The sequence below is a fragment of the Charadrius vociferus genome, unplaced genomic scaffold (genome assembly GCF_000708025.1).
Source record: "Charadrius vociferus isolate BGI_N301 unplaced genomic scaffold, ASM70802v2 scaffold280, whole genome shotgun sequence".
NCBI lineage: Eukaryota > Metazoa > Chordata > Aves > Charadriiformes > Charadriidae > Charadrius > Charadrius vociferus.
This window is the reverse complement of record NW_009646340.1, coordinates 640528-659791: the sequence shown is the minus strand read 5'-3', so window position 1 is coordinate 659791 and position 19264 is coordinate 640528. Positions and strand designations below refer to the sequence as shown.

At 39.8% G+C, this 19264-nt stretch overlaps 1 protein-coding gene across 2 annotated transcripts in view; it reads right to left on the bottom strand.

The window, feature by feature from the left end:
* Window positions 1–19264, bottom strand: part of SULF2 (sulfatase 2) — a 62492-nt gene that overhangs the window by 13916 nt on the left and 29312 nt on the right. For both annotated transcript variants that reach the window (XM_009887541.1, XM_009887619.1), the window contains exons 6-10: window positions 18680–18855; window positions 15470–15598; window positions 14440–14496; window positions 13600–13729; window positions 3252–3459 (exon numbers count right to left, since the gene is read on the bottom strand). In XM_009887541.1, coding sequence (XP_009885843.1) covers window positions 3252–3459; window positions 13600–13729; window positions 14440–14496; window positions 15470–15598; window positions 18680–18855 — 700 coding nt within the window. The remainder of the gene's footprint in view (window positions 1–3251; window positions 3460–13599; window positions 13730–14439; window positions 14497–15469; window positions 15599–18679; window positions 18856–19264) is intronic.

Here is a 19264-nt window from a genome sequence, read left to right as displayed (position 1 = left end):
CTCTTGGTCCTCCCTGTTGACATTTTATGGAGGTATTTTGGATCTGATGTATTTTCCAGCATCACAATGAGAACAGAGTAAGCCAGTATGCAAGGATTCTGCTCCTACACGTGTCACAAGGAAAATATCCGCCGCTAGCCTCATGAATTCCCGCTTGACATTTCCCAATAATGTCTATCTATTCTCCAGAATTTTGTAGAGAAGCATTTTTTTCTATAAGACCAAAGGAAAATTAAGCACTCTGAAGTAAATTTTTTTTAAAATATCTCAAGTGTCTAGAAATACAGATGAAGGTTTACAGGTGTTTTTTTCTTGGGCATTAGGCACCTAGGGATTTCTAGAAATCTTATTTTGAATCTGTGTCCTTCGATACATCAAAGAGGAAAAAAACTCAATCCAAAAAACTTTTTCACATCCAGTTTCTCGCAACTGCCATTAAAAATTACATTTCAAATGCATTATCTTTAAAGTAGCTGATGTTCAGGTTTGTTTTTTTTTTTTTTTCCTAGTAACAAAGGAGGTCATTTTGCTTCAGCATTGAGAATACCTCAAAAGAAAAACTAACGACACGATAACGACACGAAAATTGGAATAAAAATGCTCTAGCCCCTTCGTACACACTTCTGTTTGTTGCTTACAAATCTGTGTGGCCTATCATCATTTCTCTACGTGCAGCTTAATAACTCCTTTAATCACATGCACTTGTTCATCACAGGAGGAGGAGATCAAATCCACAGCAAGCAAAACATAACAGACCACAACACAGCCAAAGATTTTAAGAGCTCACTATTACTTTAAACTTTCTTCCTACTGCAAAGCTTTGTTTCATCTTTCTTATAAAAATAAAAACATACTGAAGAAAATAAAGAGGACACAGAAATGCAAACATTCCTGACACCCAAACATTAACGCTGATGCGTTTCTAGCATGTAAAAGCTTCACAGGTGAGTTGTCTATTTGTACATGGCCCAAATAGCACGTATATGACAAGACCCTGTTTTGCATCTGAATTTACTCAATTTAGAAAAAAATTTTGCCTGCTAAATGCAACGGTGCACCTGACAATGGGTCTAGACCATGCCTGCATTAGAAAGTCATTATTTTATCAAAACACTTGGTGCTCCAGCCCCTCTATCAGCAATTTAATCTGGTCTTTGAGACCACATGTTCTCACCACACATGACTGGTTTTAATCTTTCTGAAAGACCAATCCTCACACCCCCATTAGCGTTTGCACCCCAGAAGCACGGCATCCAATTTAGTTTTCTGCAAATGACCGCAGATGAGAATCCGTCAAAACTGCTCTCTGCAAACCCATCTCTGTGGTGCATGACGGAAGGGGGTGATGAGGGTGTTTCCTTCAAAACTACACCATTGCCGTGAACTAAAGCATTAATGTGGACGTGACCCTAGTCCAGTTTGAAACTTCTATTTAGCTATTGTTAGCATAGCATTTACTGGCATTCAAGTAGGGCTGCAGTATCATCCCATGCACTCACCAAATTCTGAGTAGCAGACCCCAAAGATGCCCTCAGAGCTATGCAATCCAGCACAGACTGCACTTTATCCCCAAGTCTCATGACACAGGTGATAAAAATCCAAATACACATCATCAGTATTCAGGTCACCCTCTTACCATTCACAATGCAGTGAGCCAGCTTTCTAGGTAAGCTGGTTAGAAAAACCTTGGTATGTTACCTTGACTTGTATTGCTTTGTGCTCATTTGCGTTCAGTGTGTGATTTATTAGATAAGTGCATGTGAAAAAATAGCCAACACCAAATCAAAGACTATGTCAACAGGTCCAGGCGAACCTCTTCCACTGTATGGCACACCCGGATGTGGGCAGAGGGAAAAACAAAGCATCTACGGAGTCAAACATTTTACTCAAGACACTCGCAATGGGAACATGATTGTCAAGATCCTATCTTACGCTGCTAAAGTTTATGCCTTTGGGTTCAGTGAGGCAAGTGAGCTGAAGGCTACAGCATAAACTCTGCCTCTTCTGAGCAGAACGTAGGGGGGAAAAACATCATTCTGATCCCTCTGCCAGAGGGAGCAACTTCACTTTTTTTACCCCAATCTCCTTCATGCGTAATTATACACTTAACCACCTCCTCTGGATGTTGTGAAAATTAGTTAATGTTTAGGTAGCTCAACACAGATGAACAGTACTTAAGTAACTGTTAAGTATTATCAGATAGCATTCTGTTGCCCTCACCTAATTGTTTTCCTCTTCTCTTTTAAGTGCCTTCGATCTACTCCTGTTATTTGACTCCCCGTGACTGAACTTTCTTCTGTGTGACTTCGGGGGGTGGGGGGGAAGGTAATTGAACTGCAAGTTCTAGTGTTATTTAAAGATTATCTGCTGTGCCACATATTTAAACAGCAAGTATAGTTGAGTAATTTCATCCTGGAACCAATAATTTTTTTCAACTAAAAATTAGCTTAGTAGGTACTAATCAGCTTGCAAGGCAAATATAATGGGCGAAAATCAATTTAAACTCTCTGTTTGAAGCTTGTGCCAGGTCATTATACAGAAAGACTAATCTGCTAAATAATTAAGGCTCTGTATTTGTGGAGTGAGACGAAAGAAACATTACAAGTGAATAATAATTCTGTGCTGCCGTTTGCCTCTTTAATCTATAATTAGACTACGTACTTCAAATATAGATGTTAGTCTGACTAAGGTTTAATACAGAGCCTGTGGAATGGGCTTTCTGAAAAAGCACCTGATCTGTGCCAAGGAAACTAGAAACAGAGTCATCCCCTTTGGACACGATCTCTGGTTAAAAGTCAGCCTTGTCTCTGCTGACTGAGCACAAGGAAAGGATGTTAGAAGCAAACAGCTTCTGTAACAAAGTACATGCATCCTTATTAAAAATAAATTACTGCAGTAACGGCTCCAAGCATTACAGTACCTACTGAAAACTGGAGTATTTGCTGTAAAACACTGTGTTTCATGGCCTACGTAAGGATGTGCTACTTGCCACTTCAGTGCGTGCACTGCATTTCCCAGTTTTGAAAGACATAAATATAGGACCCTATTTTGGATCAAAACACTCTTCCCACAGACAAAGATATTTTCAAATCTGACTGTCCAATACAAGGCACACTGTTTCACAGTCAGATGCACAGTAAATATGCTGATAGAATTCAACGCCCATGAAAATCAGGGCGACTTATGTGTTAATGAACAAACTACTAACAGTCTTCTAAGGCAGAGACAGAAGGTACAGTGGATTCACTTACTTTTCTTGGAGAAGAGTTTTTTTCTCCGACCGACATGGCTCAGCTTGTATTCGTTCTCTTCACAGTTACAGTCTTCACTATTCCTGTTGTAATACTTGGGCAAAATATTGGAGGTGCCTTTGCTGTTGCCTGCAGCTGCCAAGTTCGCCATTCCCTTGCACTTGTGTAGCTTGAGCTTTCCACTGGCATCTTCCACACACTGCCATTTCTGGAAGAAAAATTTCGTCATTAAAACTCTGTCCCAACTGTGCTTTTTCTAATGGCCAGCTCCGGTGATCTATCAGAGATTCCTCGTTGTAGTAAGCTGTGGCTCATCTATCACCTACTACCAAAACAGAATTTTTTTGTAATCCCATTTTCAGATGAAACAGGAACTCTTTGGAACACTCTTGCGTTTGTTTTCGATCCTGTTTCTCGGAGGCAGAACAATGGGAACTTCTTAACAAAATCAATACTACAGCTGAAAACACGGAGGTGACAAGTGACAACTTTCAGAAGTGTAACTGGGGCATAAACCAAGGCTGTTCAAGCCTTATCCACAGGTTGAAAAGAATCCTTGCCTACCAGCAAGTGTGTCTGTCAGGCTGGCAGAAATCTGTGCCACCATTCTGCCATTAAAACAGCACCAAGCTCCAGGCCTGCATATAATCTCAGCCCCATCCCATACTCCACAAGAAGGGAAAACACTTTCCAGGAGTCTCCTCCTCTTTCCTAGTTCAAATGCCTGATGGTGGGATGACTTCATCCAAGTTGTGGATTCCTTTACTGTAAAGATCTGGTCTGAGCTGGTTATCTAGACTCGTTCTACATTCAAAGAAGAGTAACAGTCACTTCCAGGGTATAATTCACTTCATCCTAAGGTGGCCGTGCAACAGAGATAAGAAAAAAGATTACCCTGCAGAAGTGCCTGTTTCTCTTTACTGACCTTTAAAAGGGTTGGTATGACTGGATCAGCTATGGAAGTCTGTAGTTCCACGCGTTTATCTCCATCTTGAGTGTTTCTTTTAACAGCTTTTCCCATTCAACACCCTTGGGTTTAAAAAGCAATGGTGAGCTGCACTGGATGCCTGTGAAGTGAGAATCTCCTCCCTCTTCCACTCAAACTACAGAAAATCTCATCTCTAATATCCAATTCCTTCTGTTACTCAAAACCCGAAGTAACTCGCTTATAGTTCCCTTTGTGCTGCTGTCAGAGCTGTGCCGAGGGCAAGGGAGTTTAGCCACCTTCAATCTGGCGCAGAAGTTTTCCCCACTTCCCAGATACATCATAAAATAATTTCACCTACTCCTTTATTTACCAACACACTATTAGCTTCAGAGCTAGGCTTTGAGATACCTAAAAAAACCCCTCACAGTAGCAGTTGGTACTGTTTTAAATAGAGACTCACAGAAACACTTCAGCTTTTTGCTGAGTCTTGAGAGGCGTTCCTCTTTTTCCCTATTACAAAATCCTAAGTCTGTGCCTCTGGGACTCACTGGAATATTGAGAATTTTCCAAATAAAAAACAGAAAGAAAACCAGCAACAGCTCCCAAGCGAGATGACATTTTACATCAGCCTGCAGCTCTGCGAGGGAGATTCAGTCACTTCCATTCCCACAGAGACGCGCCCAGGCTAGGGCAACAAAGCCTACGTTCTCCACTGAACTTCACTCCATTGTTTGCATGACAGCAAAGTAAGAAAACGGCATCACTGTGCTTTTATAATACAGAATTTAACAGGAGTCAGAAGTGAACTGGCTAGTTACAGTGGATTTATTTATGTCCACAGGAGATCCTCTCATTTAAAACAATCGGTGTTTTATGGTGCGTCCGCTTACTTCCTCAAACAATTGGATGCCAACTCTCCTGAGCTATAATTACTACTTTGGTGCAGATATTGTGTCCAACCTCCTCTACAATCCGTGGCTTGCACCAATGCAGATAAACCTGGCTTAACTTGCAGCACAAGGAATCACAGAAAATCAGTGAGAGATACTGAAAATAAGACATTTGCAACAGACACCTTTGCATGACTGCCTTCATCTGTAAAGCAGGACACATTTACCTAGATGAGGCGCGGAACAAAAAAAACTTTTGAAGAATAAATTGCTGAGTCTTAATTTTTTTTTTTTTAATAAATGTCTAACATTGATTGATGCACAGGCTGAGGTTTAAAGTAAAAATTATTTTACTAGAATAAGCAACGGTTTCTTTCACAATGAAAAAAGCATGTAAAAATATTTGTTGCTGTTTCCCATTTCAATTCCTCTAAATCTTATTTTTGAAAAATATATGAACAAACTGCATTTTCTGCTCAGTAGAGCTCTATGCTGTATGTGCCTGATACATGAAAAATGAAGATTCAACAGAGGGCAGGTTAAATACCATGATGAGAACTACTGTAAATAAGTGCTCTGATGTGTAGCCCAAAAAATATTTTTTCTCTACTTCTTTCATCTCCTGTCAAGAAAGTCATGCTCATTTTTCCCCTCCAGGTGAACTGGAAAAAATCCTTTAATTTTTGGTGCAGTTTAAATCTTTCCAAGGCAGCTGTATGCTACAGTGAAAACATCTTAAAGGCTTTGCTGGAAGGGCACGTTGTATGCATTAACAGGCCCGCTGCTGAACGACTGCAGCGCAGAACTACGTAAATGACTTTAGAAGCAGACGTTAAACACATGTGGAGGGGAAAAAAAGCCCACCACAAACCAGAACCCCCAACCCCCCAAAGTCCCGTGCTTTTACTTTTTTCCTCAAAACAGATACGGGCATGTGTGTGAATGTGTCTGGGATTCACCAACTTACCCGTGGTCTGCTTGTAAGTACACACACAAATTCTCTAGGTCAATATCACAGCTATACTAGTTGCAGTCATTTCCACAGCATGCTTTCAAACTTAGGGAAAAGGGCAGTAATTGCACAGGAACTGTGAAAACCCCTGCTTGACAGTCCAGAAGCCTTAAACATTGTGAATTCTGGCATTTTAAACTGGTTTCTAGCACATAGCATACCATCATGCAGAAACCTGTGTCAACCCCTGGAAGCAACTAAAATATTTTAGAAGAGGTAATCACTTAAATAATTAAGTCCCTATATGAAGAACTCCAGAGTGCCCCAGAGATACTTTGGCTCACAGGTACAAATGATAACCATCCAGCAGCAAAACATAATTATATATAAATAGTGGATTAACTCAACCAGTCAAGAAAACAAAGTGCCCTTAGTTCACCACTTGCCCCCAACTTTTCAGGTCTTTTCTTCATTAGGCCAAAAGATGTGTTCTTAATTCAAGTTCTATAGCTCATAATACCTCGCAAGAGCTGAGTCCTGAAAGGGAGGGCAGTTTAACACAAACTAAAAGGCAGTGGAAAATGCAGACTCCTCCACAACCTCGCTCCCAGCTCGCATCAAAACTCCAAAGGAAGAACCTGTCCTTCCTCCTGTAAAGCCTTGCAGCACAGCTACTCAAACCATCAAATAAATGGCTTTTGCAATACGTCCTGAAGTCCATCAAGCTCACGTTGTGCAAAACTTTCCAGACACCTCATTTAATCATTAAAGCCGTTTCAGCTGGAAATTTCCCACCATCTTCAGGCAGGCCAAGTTAGCTGCTGTGCTTGTGCCTTCTGCCACCTACTGTGCTGGGCTTGTTCGAACACTTCTGCTCCAGCCTCTGCCCTGCCTCCCACTGCACAACACATGCTACTCGGTTACTTGTGTGCAAAGCAGGAGAGTCTGGGCTTTAGTTTAATGGAGAAATTAGTGCTACTGAACAGAAACCTTGTTCAAGGGTACACTGCAAAGGTAAAGAGAAAACAGTTTGTACCACATATTCTCCACTCCAGACCAAACTACCTGCTCTGTGTATCAACAACAGTACATTAGGACTTCAGTATTGATGAGACATGAATCTTAACAGCAACAGTTGTAGACTGAACAGATGCCCTAATTCCCTCCAGTAACACCATTCACCTTGAACATGCAAATGACCCCTTAGCAGAAAAAGACATGTTGTATTTTTCTATGTGTCAAAACCCCATTATTTCCGTCACAGCCCTCATCACCATCAAGTGTTTTTTGCATTATTGTGCATCAATGTCTTCTTACTGCTATAGCAATCACAGATGTTAATTCAAAGTCATTACTTGAGGCCCCAATCAGAAATAAATAGCCATGACCTTCCCTGTAGGATTTTTTCCTACAATTCACTCATTTCCCTCAGTGAATCTCTCTCAATTGGCATTGTTTTCTTTAGGGGAAAAGGGCTGATCACGCAAGCGTTGCTAAGAAAAGATTCCAGTTGAAACATACAGCTCTCAGAGCTGAGCCCTAAATCATCATGCTGTGTCTCATCAGCTCCTCTTTCTGTTAAGCGAAAGAGATTCCATTCCCTTTTACAGAGAAGTGAAAAGTGAAACTGTCTGATCAGTTAGCTGCCCGCAAGGCACCCTCCCTAACAGTTTCAGGAATATAGGCTCTAGGAATCAAAATTTCTGCAGGATAATAAGGTCCTCTGTCCCTGTCACCAACCTGACAAAAACACTTCAGCAATATTCATCGTCTTTAGTTTATGCAGATGCTTTCTGAATCCCATCCTTGCTGCCACACTGGGTGGCGGGCTAGAAACAGACTGCTTTAATCACTAGAAATATCTTACTCCCAGTCCAAACTGATTCATGAGTAACCCGGATACATTTTTTCTTATATAAAACAGTACAGTTACAGTTTAGTTACTATGAAACAGTTGAGGTTACAGTTCAGTTAGCTCTTCTCCTTTGCTGTGGTTTGCTCCTTGTGTTATTTTTTATTGGGCTAATGAGGACAAACAGCAAAATCCAGAGAGACACGAGTCCCTTCTCCACAAGAGGTAGTTCTACTGCTTTTGCTGGTGGCTTGTCCTGCTGCGCAGATGTGACAGGTTTCAGGAAACATGTCAACCTGAACTTTCCCATTGTTTGTTTCATGCATGTTACTACTCCTCTGTTCTTCTTAACAGAAAATAATTGGCTCACGTCTTCTGTATAGCATCTCTTAGACTCATGCAGACAGATTCCTCCCTCCTCAGCTTTTTTTTTTTTTTTTTTGACTGAATCTGCCCAGTTCCTTAGCTCTTTCCCACAGGTATTATTTTCTTAATCTTTTAACTACACCCTCCCCCCCGGCCCCATACCTTTTCCCACTTTATCCGTTGGCAAAGGATGAGTCTGCTTTTTTTCAGACTCATAATTTTTTCTGCCTCTATTTCATGTCATCAGTATACAAGTAGCACTGCCTGATCTGCATTCCAAACGGGACATTATTTCATTACACTGACTCATGATGTTTGGAAATTCGGACCTCTGGGCTCTCAGCTCAATTTCAGTTGTCACACACTACAGATCACTCAAACCTTAAAATTCTAAGATGGATGAAAAATTTCTTGACAGAAAATTTAGAGGGTTTTTTAATGCCCCAAACTGTAGCTGAAGAGAGGCAGGTGGGACAATCAACTAGCATGCAAATGAAAAATCAGGTATTCAGCTAAATTTAAGGTTACAATTATATAATTCATTTATTATTAATACAATAATTGGTTTGTGGTATCAAGTGGTTAGGTACTGAAGAAGCTAAGGAGAGAGTCCAGCCTAAGCAGAAATTACATTAGCGGTGGAGGAAAAAACCAGCAGCAACAAAAGGGGAATTGATTTGTTTGAGGTCCCACATCGAGTCTGTAGCAGTTCTGAGAGTGAAGTCAGTCTCCTGACCTCCAGCTCGTTGTGTTTTGAACTAAACTACACTGCTACTCGTGCCTGGACGTTTGAAAAACTGGGGGGCTTTATTAAACGTTAGTATTGATTTTAGTGAGCAAATTGGAACATCTACTACTGTAATGACAAGGAGTTTAAAAATCTCAGTTAACAAGAGATGCAAATTTCTTAGTTTTGTGAAGCAACAACAAGTGAGAAAAGCCATAAGTAAAATAGCCTCTGGAAATCACTATAGGCTATTTCTGGCTAAAGGAGAAAAACAATTTTGTTAATTATAATTCTTGATAAGGAATACAATCCTTGAATAACAGCCCTTAATAAATCATCATGATTTTAATTTTCATGGTTTGTTGCCTCCTAATGTTATCAGTTTGAGGGCTGATAAAATTTTTAATGTATGAAGTTATCAACAAGTCATTTCTTGTTGCAATCACAGATCAAGAACCGGATCCTGAAAGTTGCTGAGTATGTGCAACTCACACTGGAGCTCAGGAACTCCAAAGATCTGCCTAATGAGCTATTAAAACTATCTGGATTCTAGCTGGCTTGATATGCTTCACTTATCAACAGGACAAAAATTCTTTAGTAACCTCAGCTTACTAGGTACAAAAGATCCGGACAACCACAAAAGATCCACAGATCAAAAACTTTCTTCCCAGTTTTTAAAGAAATTGTTTATAAAACCCAACTTACTTTACTAGGTCAGGCTAACGTAAGTTCAAGCTACAGTGCCATTAGGAAAGGGAGAAAATGTAAGTAATTTTTTCTACTGATTATGGTGGCAGAAATATGATCTAGAGGTACTGCTTAGGAACTGCTGTAGGGAAGCACACACCGATCAGAATAGTTTTCATCACTGCTATGCCATGCTATGTCAGATAACTGGGGGGACCAGTCGCATACGTGACATACTTTTAGTTACGATATCTTCATGCCAGTTAGCAAAAGAGAATATCCCTTCCTGATCCTGGTACATCACAAAGCAATCAGAGCGAAGATTGTATCAAACCTTTCATTTGCAGAACATCTGAAGGAAAGAAAGTGCAAGTTTTTCAATTTTTAATGTTCTCCTGGTGAAAACTGTCATAAAATGATATTTTCTAATACTATTTAAAGGCAAATTCTACTTCTATCAGATTTGCGCATAAATAGAGCTTTGAAAATAAAAAGGATTTGAAAGGGAAAGAATGTGAATTCAGAAAATTATTTTCCTTTACAAGTCAGTAATATTACTGTACTATAAAATTAATACTTTTTATTTATTTTTTTCCACACGTACAGCATAGATTCCCTATAGCAATCAGCAGTGCTGCAGGTATTGCACGCTTAGCAAATGTGCACAAAGTTGGCAAATGACTTAGAGGGAGATTTTGTGCAGCTGTTGTTATGATACTGTGGAGTTGCTGGGAATACTCTACAGAGCAATGCTGATATCATAATTGGCTTCCACAAAAGCACATTAATGCAGGCCGCCAGATAAAAGTGGGTCAGCTTCCACTTAACAGCCAGTTTAGAATGAAAAGCCGAACTACACTGAAGAGAAAAAATTTGTGTGGAAGCCATTAGGTACGAGGATAAATGTTTTTTATTTCATGTGGGAAGAAAGAGCTCATCTCTTAAATCCTTGAATATAAATGCTGAGCTGCTCTTTCATCTGAGCCTACAGTCACCCTTTGTTGGATGCAAATAACTAACACAGACCAAACCCTACTAACTGAAAAAGAAAACATGGCAACACGCAGACTCCCGTTGCACTCAGAAGAATTTACATATATTAGTGTTGCCAAAAAAATCCCACATAATGCACTCTGAAACAAGGTTTTACACAGCGTGAATAGCCTCATCTCCATGATCCTGGTGCTCTCTTATCAAAACGATTATAGGTCAAGGAGGGTGACAGAGATTTGCAAAGGAAGAGCATTTTGTGGTGATAGAACTGTATTCACAAACTTGCACCCTCAACAAAGCAGAATTTCAAATTATCCCTCCCACAATTCAAAGCTTTCTTTCCGTCTCCTTTACTCTAAGCTCTGTCCCTTGATTCTTCTCATTCACTGCCCTTCCTAGTGTTTGTCCTTCATTCGTCCTTCTCGTCTCCTGATCGCACTTCAGATTCCCTGGCACTGCTCCGACTTCTCTGTGCACGGAATAGCAGGTTCCCAAAACTTGTTTGAGTCAAAAGAAAGAGTCCCAATGACTTTAGCAAGCTTTCACCTAAATTCTGACCCAGGCTTCTCTTCATCTTTGCATCGGGATGAGAAAATTCACCTTTTGCACTAAGCACTCCAGATACTGTTAAATGCACAATAATAAAGTGTCCTGCAGGATCAGGAGACATCTGCTAAATAACCAGTGTATCTGTATATCATAAACTCTCCCAAGGCAGTGGTATGTTTTTCATTTTGGCTCATTCTACTTACTATGCAGAGCTGTGAACGGCACCAGCAAACAGACAACATCCATTTGTCATTTGAGAAGTTAGTCTTGCTTCACTCTGAAAAGACTTTTGGGTGCACCCATATTTAGACACAATTTATCCTCAAATAAGCACATTCATCTCCCACTATTCCCGCTGTCTAGACAGACTACTAGGACATATTCTCTAGAGCAGGGGTTAGATGGATTGAGACTCCCTTGAGAGCCCTTCCCAGACTCTAATTGACTTGATTGTTAGGCAATTTTTCCTGATGTCCAACTTAAATTTCTTTTTTGCTCAATTTCATCCTATCACTTCCAATTACATCTGACTGAACTACTCAAAACAATTCTTCTCCTCTCTGTCTCCTGACAATGAGGATGCAGCACACTGATTTCTTATTAGCACACCTTTGCTTCAGAATTTATTGGCAATTCTGAATATGGAGTTGACATTTTATGCCCACTTCTTACAGATGTCAAAGATATTTTATTATCCATGGAAGAAAACATAAGCCTGTGAACGCATGTAAGACAATACAAGGCCTTCCCCCTTTATTCCATAACTGAGACACGTGGTAATTACAGTAAGAAAGCCTGAATGTAGCTAAGTTACCTTATGCAAAGAGACAGCTTCAGTGACAACACAGACTTGGAAAAAAGTCTCTCTTCCCCTCTGTTCTTACAATAGCCTTCAAAATAATTGGGAAGATGAAGACAAAAGGAAGAAGTTGAAACATGTCTCAAAGGGAAAATACTGATGCAAAAAGAAAAGCTGTATTTCCCCAAACTACTTACTGGATGATGTTGTAGTAGAAACAATGACTTTTCCCCCAGTTTCTCAAAGAACACTGCAAACTCAAAAAACAATGGCTTGCTCCCACCCATCTAAAATTTCAGCTCAAGACATCTGAGGACAATAAACTACTGCAGTTCAGTATTTTTAGGAAGAACGGGACATTATACTCTTTCTGTATACTAAATCTGACAAAGCAGCCACAGGAGGAAAAAAGCATCTGGAAAATGCTTATACGTATAAATTGGATCCCAACACCTAAGGAACAATGGGCTCATTTCACAGGTGCACTGAACTCCATGACTGCTAGAGCCAGAAGCAGGGAGTCTGGCCTCCAACAGTGGAAAATGAACTACTGTAGCCTAAGTAGCCCATTACTGACTATAGCCTTGGTAAGCCATTCAGATCATGTCTGCAAGAATGGTTATATTCCACAGACTGATGTATTCTGACAGCCCTCTGAGCTGCCAGGATATGAGGTAATGCCAGTCTAATAACAGACACATTAGCATGTGGACCCATCTACCTTCATCCTTTTGTCCACATGTCCACAGGCAGAATGTGTTACAGTCGTCGGAAGGAGGTACTCTGACTGGTACCTGGACGAGAAAGCAATGGCACAGAGTCAATTTTGCCATGTTTCCAGAGGATGGGAATCTCCCCAGGAGTGGAGAAATCTCCCCAAGTGTGGAGCTGCTGGAGATGGCTTTGCTATGCCTTTGCACTGCTGTGGTAAATTTGCAAAACCTTCTTCTGTGCTGAGACCATGTATTCATACTACCCTAAATTGCTTTTTCCCGTTTTTCTTCTACATAACTTGGATCTAAAGTGAGCATATTTTCATATCTGCCCAGAGCAGTTAGGTAACAAGAGAAATGACACACAATCAATGAGCTTTGTGCCCATATACACATAGGCTGCCTCCAGTCATAGTTGCATGGGTGTTTTCACAGTATATTTTTGTTAAGAGGAGGGATATATTGCACTCACAAAACACGTTTTCCATTATTATATGTAATTCCAAACAATAGCAACAAAATGAGTTAAATTAAGAATTTAAAGCAAAGGGAGCTGTATGTATTTGGAGGAGGCCGATTTGGTTCATTGTAGCTTCTCAATACTAATGAATCCTAACCACATTCTGTTTTGGGTAATAAAATGTTAAAACAGCATAGGCAGTTCTCTTAACAGTAGCCAGGAATCAATACAGAAGGCACTTGAATCAGCAATTTCCTGACTGACATTCAAGCTCATAAATGCTGTAATACAGTTTTGAAGAAAGGCCGCAGAATAAGCCATTTGATTTATAAGGTGGCATTGACGACAAGGTGAAGGACTTTGTCACAGTTAAGGTGTGAAGCTTAGCCCAACTACAACCGCTTACTTTCAGTCAGGGGTGCAATGCCCTACCTGGCCAAGCTGTTCACAAGCCGTTTGATACTCAGCTCGCTGACAGAGGTCTTTCACACGCTGGTACTTGGGTAGAAAGTTTTCTTCTTGGGCATCTACCTTTTCATTCTCCCTCTTATGCAGTAGTTTACTGGGGGGAAAAAAAGAAATGAAAAAAAGACTTATTTTTGCATTAATATGCATATATTAATACATATACAGTTTGCTGAAAAGGAGGAGTAGGGTATCTGCTTAGTCCGTAGCATCACTTGATGGCCAAAACTTAATAGTCTAGTAGAAACTAGCACTTATCATCATCTCTGATAACACAAAATTTATTCATATCATGCTCTCAGGGAGCGTACAAAAACATACAAAACCCAGACAGTGTGTTTCAGGTCTGACTGGCAGGCAGTAACAACAGCCGATATAGAGACCATATCCTCCTCACTCTACAGGGCTGCACTTTGCAAACCTTTCATGCCCCGTGTTACGTATTAAGGCAGAGGCACAGAGGGAATGGCCAGCAGATGAACACGCAGAGAGGAATAGCCTTATTCATACTCCCATGATACAAGCAGGGGGGTCGAGCAGCAGCTGAAAGAAAAACGGGATGCCTGTCCATCTCTCAATCCAAGTAAAACTCCCCTTCCCCCACCCCAACAGCACATCCATGCAGGCTGTAGGCAAAGGCCATACATCCCCTCCTATCACACAATCACTGCCATTAGGCATACTGCAGCCCTGTCCCTGCTGGCACAGCTAAATGGCTTTAGGTCTGTGGTGGAGTGCTGCTTTGGCTTTAGCTATTCAGTATCATTCTATTTAAAAATAGAGCTTTGTGCTTAACGCTTTCCTTACCCTCTTTCTACTAGGAACGAGTCTCTCCACACCTTCATCTTTTTCTTTAAATGGAACCTGGGAGGAAACAAGGAGAGGAAGAAGCAATTCCCACAAAAGCAGGTAAAACAGGACCTCAAGTCATGCCCCGGTTTTCTCTCAGACCCCCAATTCAGATGAGAAACATTACATATAACTGCACAAGGGGACATCCAGCTCTATGAAGCAGTCACAGGTGCCTCTCCAGTGCAAATCACGAACAAACAGAGGATAGATTTGTTCTCACAGGGACAAAATTCACAACAATTCACACAGTACAACTATCCCAACATAAGCACGTTTAAGGCACAGGGGATTAACTGAATTGTCCTTGATCACAAAGGATCGCAAATTAAATCAGGATTTCCTGACTCCATTTTGGGCTCTTAACCTGCACCCTACCCCCAAAGTATCGCATTCTAAAGCAGCTGCTCTTTCCCCCTCTCTCTCCACCCAGCTACTTGTAAAGCAAATCTCTTTCTTCCCTTTTTCTGCTAATTTTCTCTAGCAAGTGTCCAGTCAGATTATCTTCCTCAGTCTTTTTCCAATGAAAGTATTGTTGTAAGGTCTCAAATAATAGCTGTGATTCTGAGTGCTAGCCTGTCTTTATATTCTAGTCTAATACACAACCAATCCTTTCAACTCAATTATTCTACAATTAATCCGATATGAAATGCTTTGCTACAAATGATGCCACAGAGACATTTAAAATCTGTAACTCATCTGGCTGAAGACCTTCCTGTGTAGCCCTCACTGCTACGCAGATTACGTTTAGTATATCCAGATGCCATACATGCCACATAGCTAGCATGTGACCCTGACAAAATGAAAATAAGTAACTGAAGTCAGTCACATACTGTCAAATAGGTCTTAATATTTTCCAGAGAAATACGTACTCATATAGATAGTAATTTTATTATATTTTCCTTTAAATTTGCTGCACGTTGCTGAATCCTTGCTCAGTCTCCTGTACAAACACATCCATGTTTACACGCACATTTCCATTTCTTACCTATTCACGGGTCTCTCAGAATCCAGAAGCTTTAGAATTGATTTACCATCCATATCAGACGGAATATCCAACCCAGCAATATCTAGAATTGTAGGCGCAAGATCAATATTCAACACAATGTGAGGATTCCTGAAAAAACATATACAAGAACCTGGTTTAAAGTCTATGCAATGCTACCAAGCAACTCCAGCTCTTCCACAGAGACCAGGGATCTGAAAAGGCTTATTTTGTGAAATCTGCAAAAAAGAAAAGAGGACATAATCCAATTCCTTTCCATGAAGGGAATTAAAATGTAAAATATAGGGAAGTTGCATAACCTCAAGAGGGATTAATATGAAGATTTAATACTTCAGCACAGAGTATTTTTGAGAAAACAAAGTAGTTCATAAGGCAAAGTTAGTTAATTATTGTAAAACAGGGTTCAAAAGTATTTCAAAACATGAGAAAGCATTTGAAAAACTCCTTGGGTGTCTTATTTATATAATCAAAGCGTCTTCCAAATATGCCGATGACTTTATAAAAAAGTAGATTTGGCAGGTAACACATGCTTCAACTGTTCCAAAATATGGTATAGAAATAAGTACCTCAGCTCATATCACAACAAGCGTGTTCTGAAGAGAAGAAATATATTGCTAGACACTACAGTAAATAACTAAAAGCTGCTGTTACTGTACAGTTTGAGACAGAAAAAGGAAAGGGATCAGAGAAGAAAAAGCAGAGTGGAAGCAGTTATGGAGGGGAAAAAAAAAAAGAGAGAGAAAATAAAAGTACAGCTTTAATTGAAAGGATACCAATCTTCCCAAGCGTACAGTTACCCATTCTGCAAAGAGGCGTGCCCTGTTACTTAGCAGAGTATGGCACATGGCCCTCAGCCACCACAGTTAAGAAGACAATATTTGAACCTTAACTGATTTCAAATTTGGTTAAAACATTGGCATCAGCTCCTGAGTAGCAGAGACAGCCCCTCTCCCCAAATCCCTTGAACTACCACAGCTAAATGTAAGTGAGTTCACGCATCAGAGCATCTGGTTGCACAGCCCAGCATTCAGCAGCTAAACAAATGCCCAAATTTCTAATCATGTGACTTGGTTTTGCTATGGGTCTGGTTTTGCAGAATTGTTTTCAGTTTATGTTGAACCTTAAAACTCATTTCAAATATGTCTATGACAGTGTTGTGCAATTACCCACAGTATTACATATATACATATTTTGTTTATTAGCTATATATTATTTCTTTTCCTTATTTCTTTAAAAAAAAAAGACAAGGCAGGCACTCAATTTCTTAAAAGTAGGGAAAAAAAAGAAAGTGAGCATACTGCTATGCAGCCAGTCTTCTACAGCACTGAACATAAAGAACCACCGTGCCATGATTTGCATGCACAAAGGAAGGACGGGACCAGATGGGCGGCTATACATGTCAGTGCAGAATTCTAGCTCAAAATACAGGACAGAAGAAAGCTGCTAAATTCACACTAATTAATGAGACACCATTTAAAAATTACTACATTTTTGAACAAGCGAGCAAACAGGCACTGACAAGAGCATGGATGATGAATTAAATTGATGTACCTAATTTGATTTTAATTACTAGTAATTGTGGTGTAGCATATTTGGTAATAGAAATGAGAGCTTAGTAATGACTTGCTACAGTGACTGCTATTAAATCTTCGTTGGTATCGAAAGGGAGTCATGACAATTACTCTGCGGGAAAAACATAAGGTTCGCACAAAACATGGATGATGGAAGTTCTGCCATTTAAAGAAAATCAGGCTGAAAAGGAGGATCAATTTATTATCTGATACATTCCCCCTCCAAGGTATTTTATCCTGTTCTTCCTATTTGTTGTACTGTGATGGGCTCTGTTCTGTTAGACTGTCAGGGTGACTCCTCTCGTCCCAACAGAAATATTTTTTCATCTTCAGAAGCCATTGAAAAATAAAATTGAGTGGGAAGGTTTCACAGCTTTTACGTGTGTCTGGGTGTAAAGATCCTTGAACTAGAGCAGACATGAGGCGGCTGGTCTCTAGTGCTGCATGTTGCAGAAAACCTAGCTCAGCCTACTTGGGCTGTATCAGCATTGCCTCTCCAGTAAGACCAAAAACTGCAGTCAAAAAGAAAGAGAGCACGTTCTTAGAAGGCTAATGCAGCTCACTTGAAATTCGGTGCTGCTGCAGACAAACTTTTTTCAGTGCTGAGGTAATATGTTTAATTCCACCTGAGCAATCCCTCCCCTGCTCTTCAGAGAAGTAATATTGTTTATTTCACATGCATAACTGCTGTAAATAAATTAGATGCATAGTGCAGCATTTACAGAATTTAACATTTTTGTGCCTACTGATAATGTGAATCAGTGAATTTAACCAGCAAATGGAATGAGATTTTTTAATAACTAGTTGCTACCATATTACACACTAGATCTGCTCCTCTGCGGTAAAGAAAAAAAATTGTGTGTGGAAGACTTCGCGTGTGTTAATTATGCTAAAACATGCACACTGATATAAATAAAAGGCAGCAAATTATGGCACTCTGTCCAAAATCATTACTTAAGTGCAAATATTTGCTATTGAAATAATTGCTTAGAAAGTGTATTTACATAATTTCTTAGCTGATCAAAGCTACCATTTTAATTAACAGTCATATTCTGCATGCTTGCGTGCATCCAACAAACAGCCCTAACTATGTAATCTCAAAGGATGAACCAAAAAGAATCTTTTATGGATGATAATATATGAACTATTATGTACATTCTTCATAAACTGAAACAAGTGACTCCACTTAAGTGTTCAGCAATAATTATCTACTGTGGTGGTGAACATTATACAATGTATTTTTTACCTCGAAAAAGCTGTAGTTATGTGTATTATTTGCATGCCTCAAAAGGCGGCAAATAAGCATCTCCTGGATTGGACATATTTCAGAGTGGCTTTTTCAACTACATCCACAAAAGCCTACTGCCTTGTGCTGTGCATACACAAGCAAAAAGGCAATGGCATAAACCCTTGCCTGTGTTACATCAGCACATGCTACCAGTTCTGCTTTCTGAGTAGGCATATTTTCTGCCAAAGATGAGCAAGAAGTCAGTCAGGATGGGCAGAAGTTTGTGCCTCTATTTGGATGCCAAGTCAATACGACTAGACATGTGAACATAAAGGATTCTTCTCCTAATTACATACACATACGTACACAAACACACAATAGCCAAGAACTTACAAGGACCCAGCCTCCACGTTTGGACCTCGGACATAGAAAGGAACTCTGATATCAAACTCGTATGGCATGGACTTTCCTTTCACCAGCCCAAACTGACCAATATGATAACCATGGTCTGCTGTGTATATTATATATGTATTGTCCAGTTCCCCTGTTTCAACCAGTGTATTGTAAATCTGAAAAAAAGGAAAACAAAATATGAAATTAATTCCACTGAGTAATACTGTATGTAGAATACTGGATATATTTCTCTGCCTATGTCTAATATACAAATAAATAACAGCAGTTCAGGATGACACTGAGATATCACAATGATCCATTCTGAATAATCCATAATCACCTAATAATTTTATTAACTGAATATTGTGGCTATTACAAGGCAAACTTCTGTTTTCCATTTTAAGGTAAACACAGTAGCATGACATTTTCAAAAGTGTTTGGGTTCAGTATTTTGCGCGAGAGCTGTCAAGACAGTACTAAAGACATACAGTAACGGAAAGAAAAGTTTCAAGGTGATAAGCATTTTTTAAATTTTCTCTCCACTTCTTTTTCCTGCAGCAAACAATTTTAATAAGATGACAATAT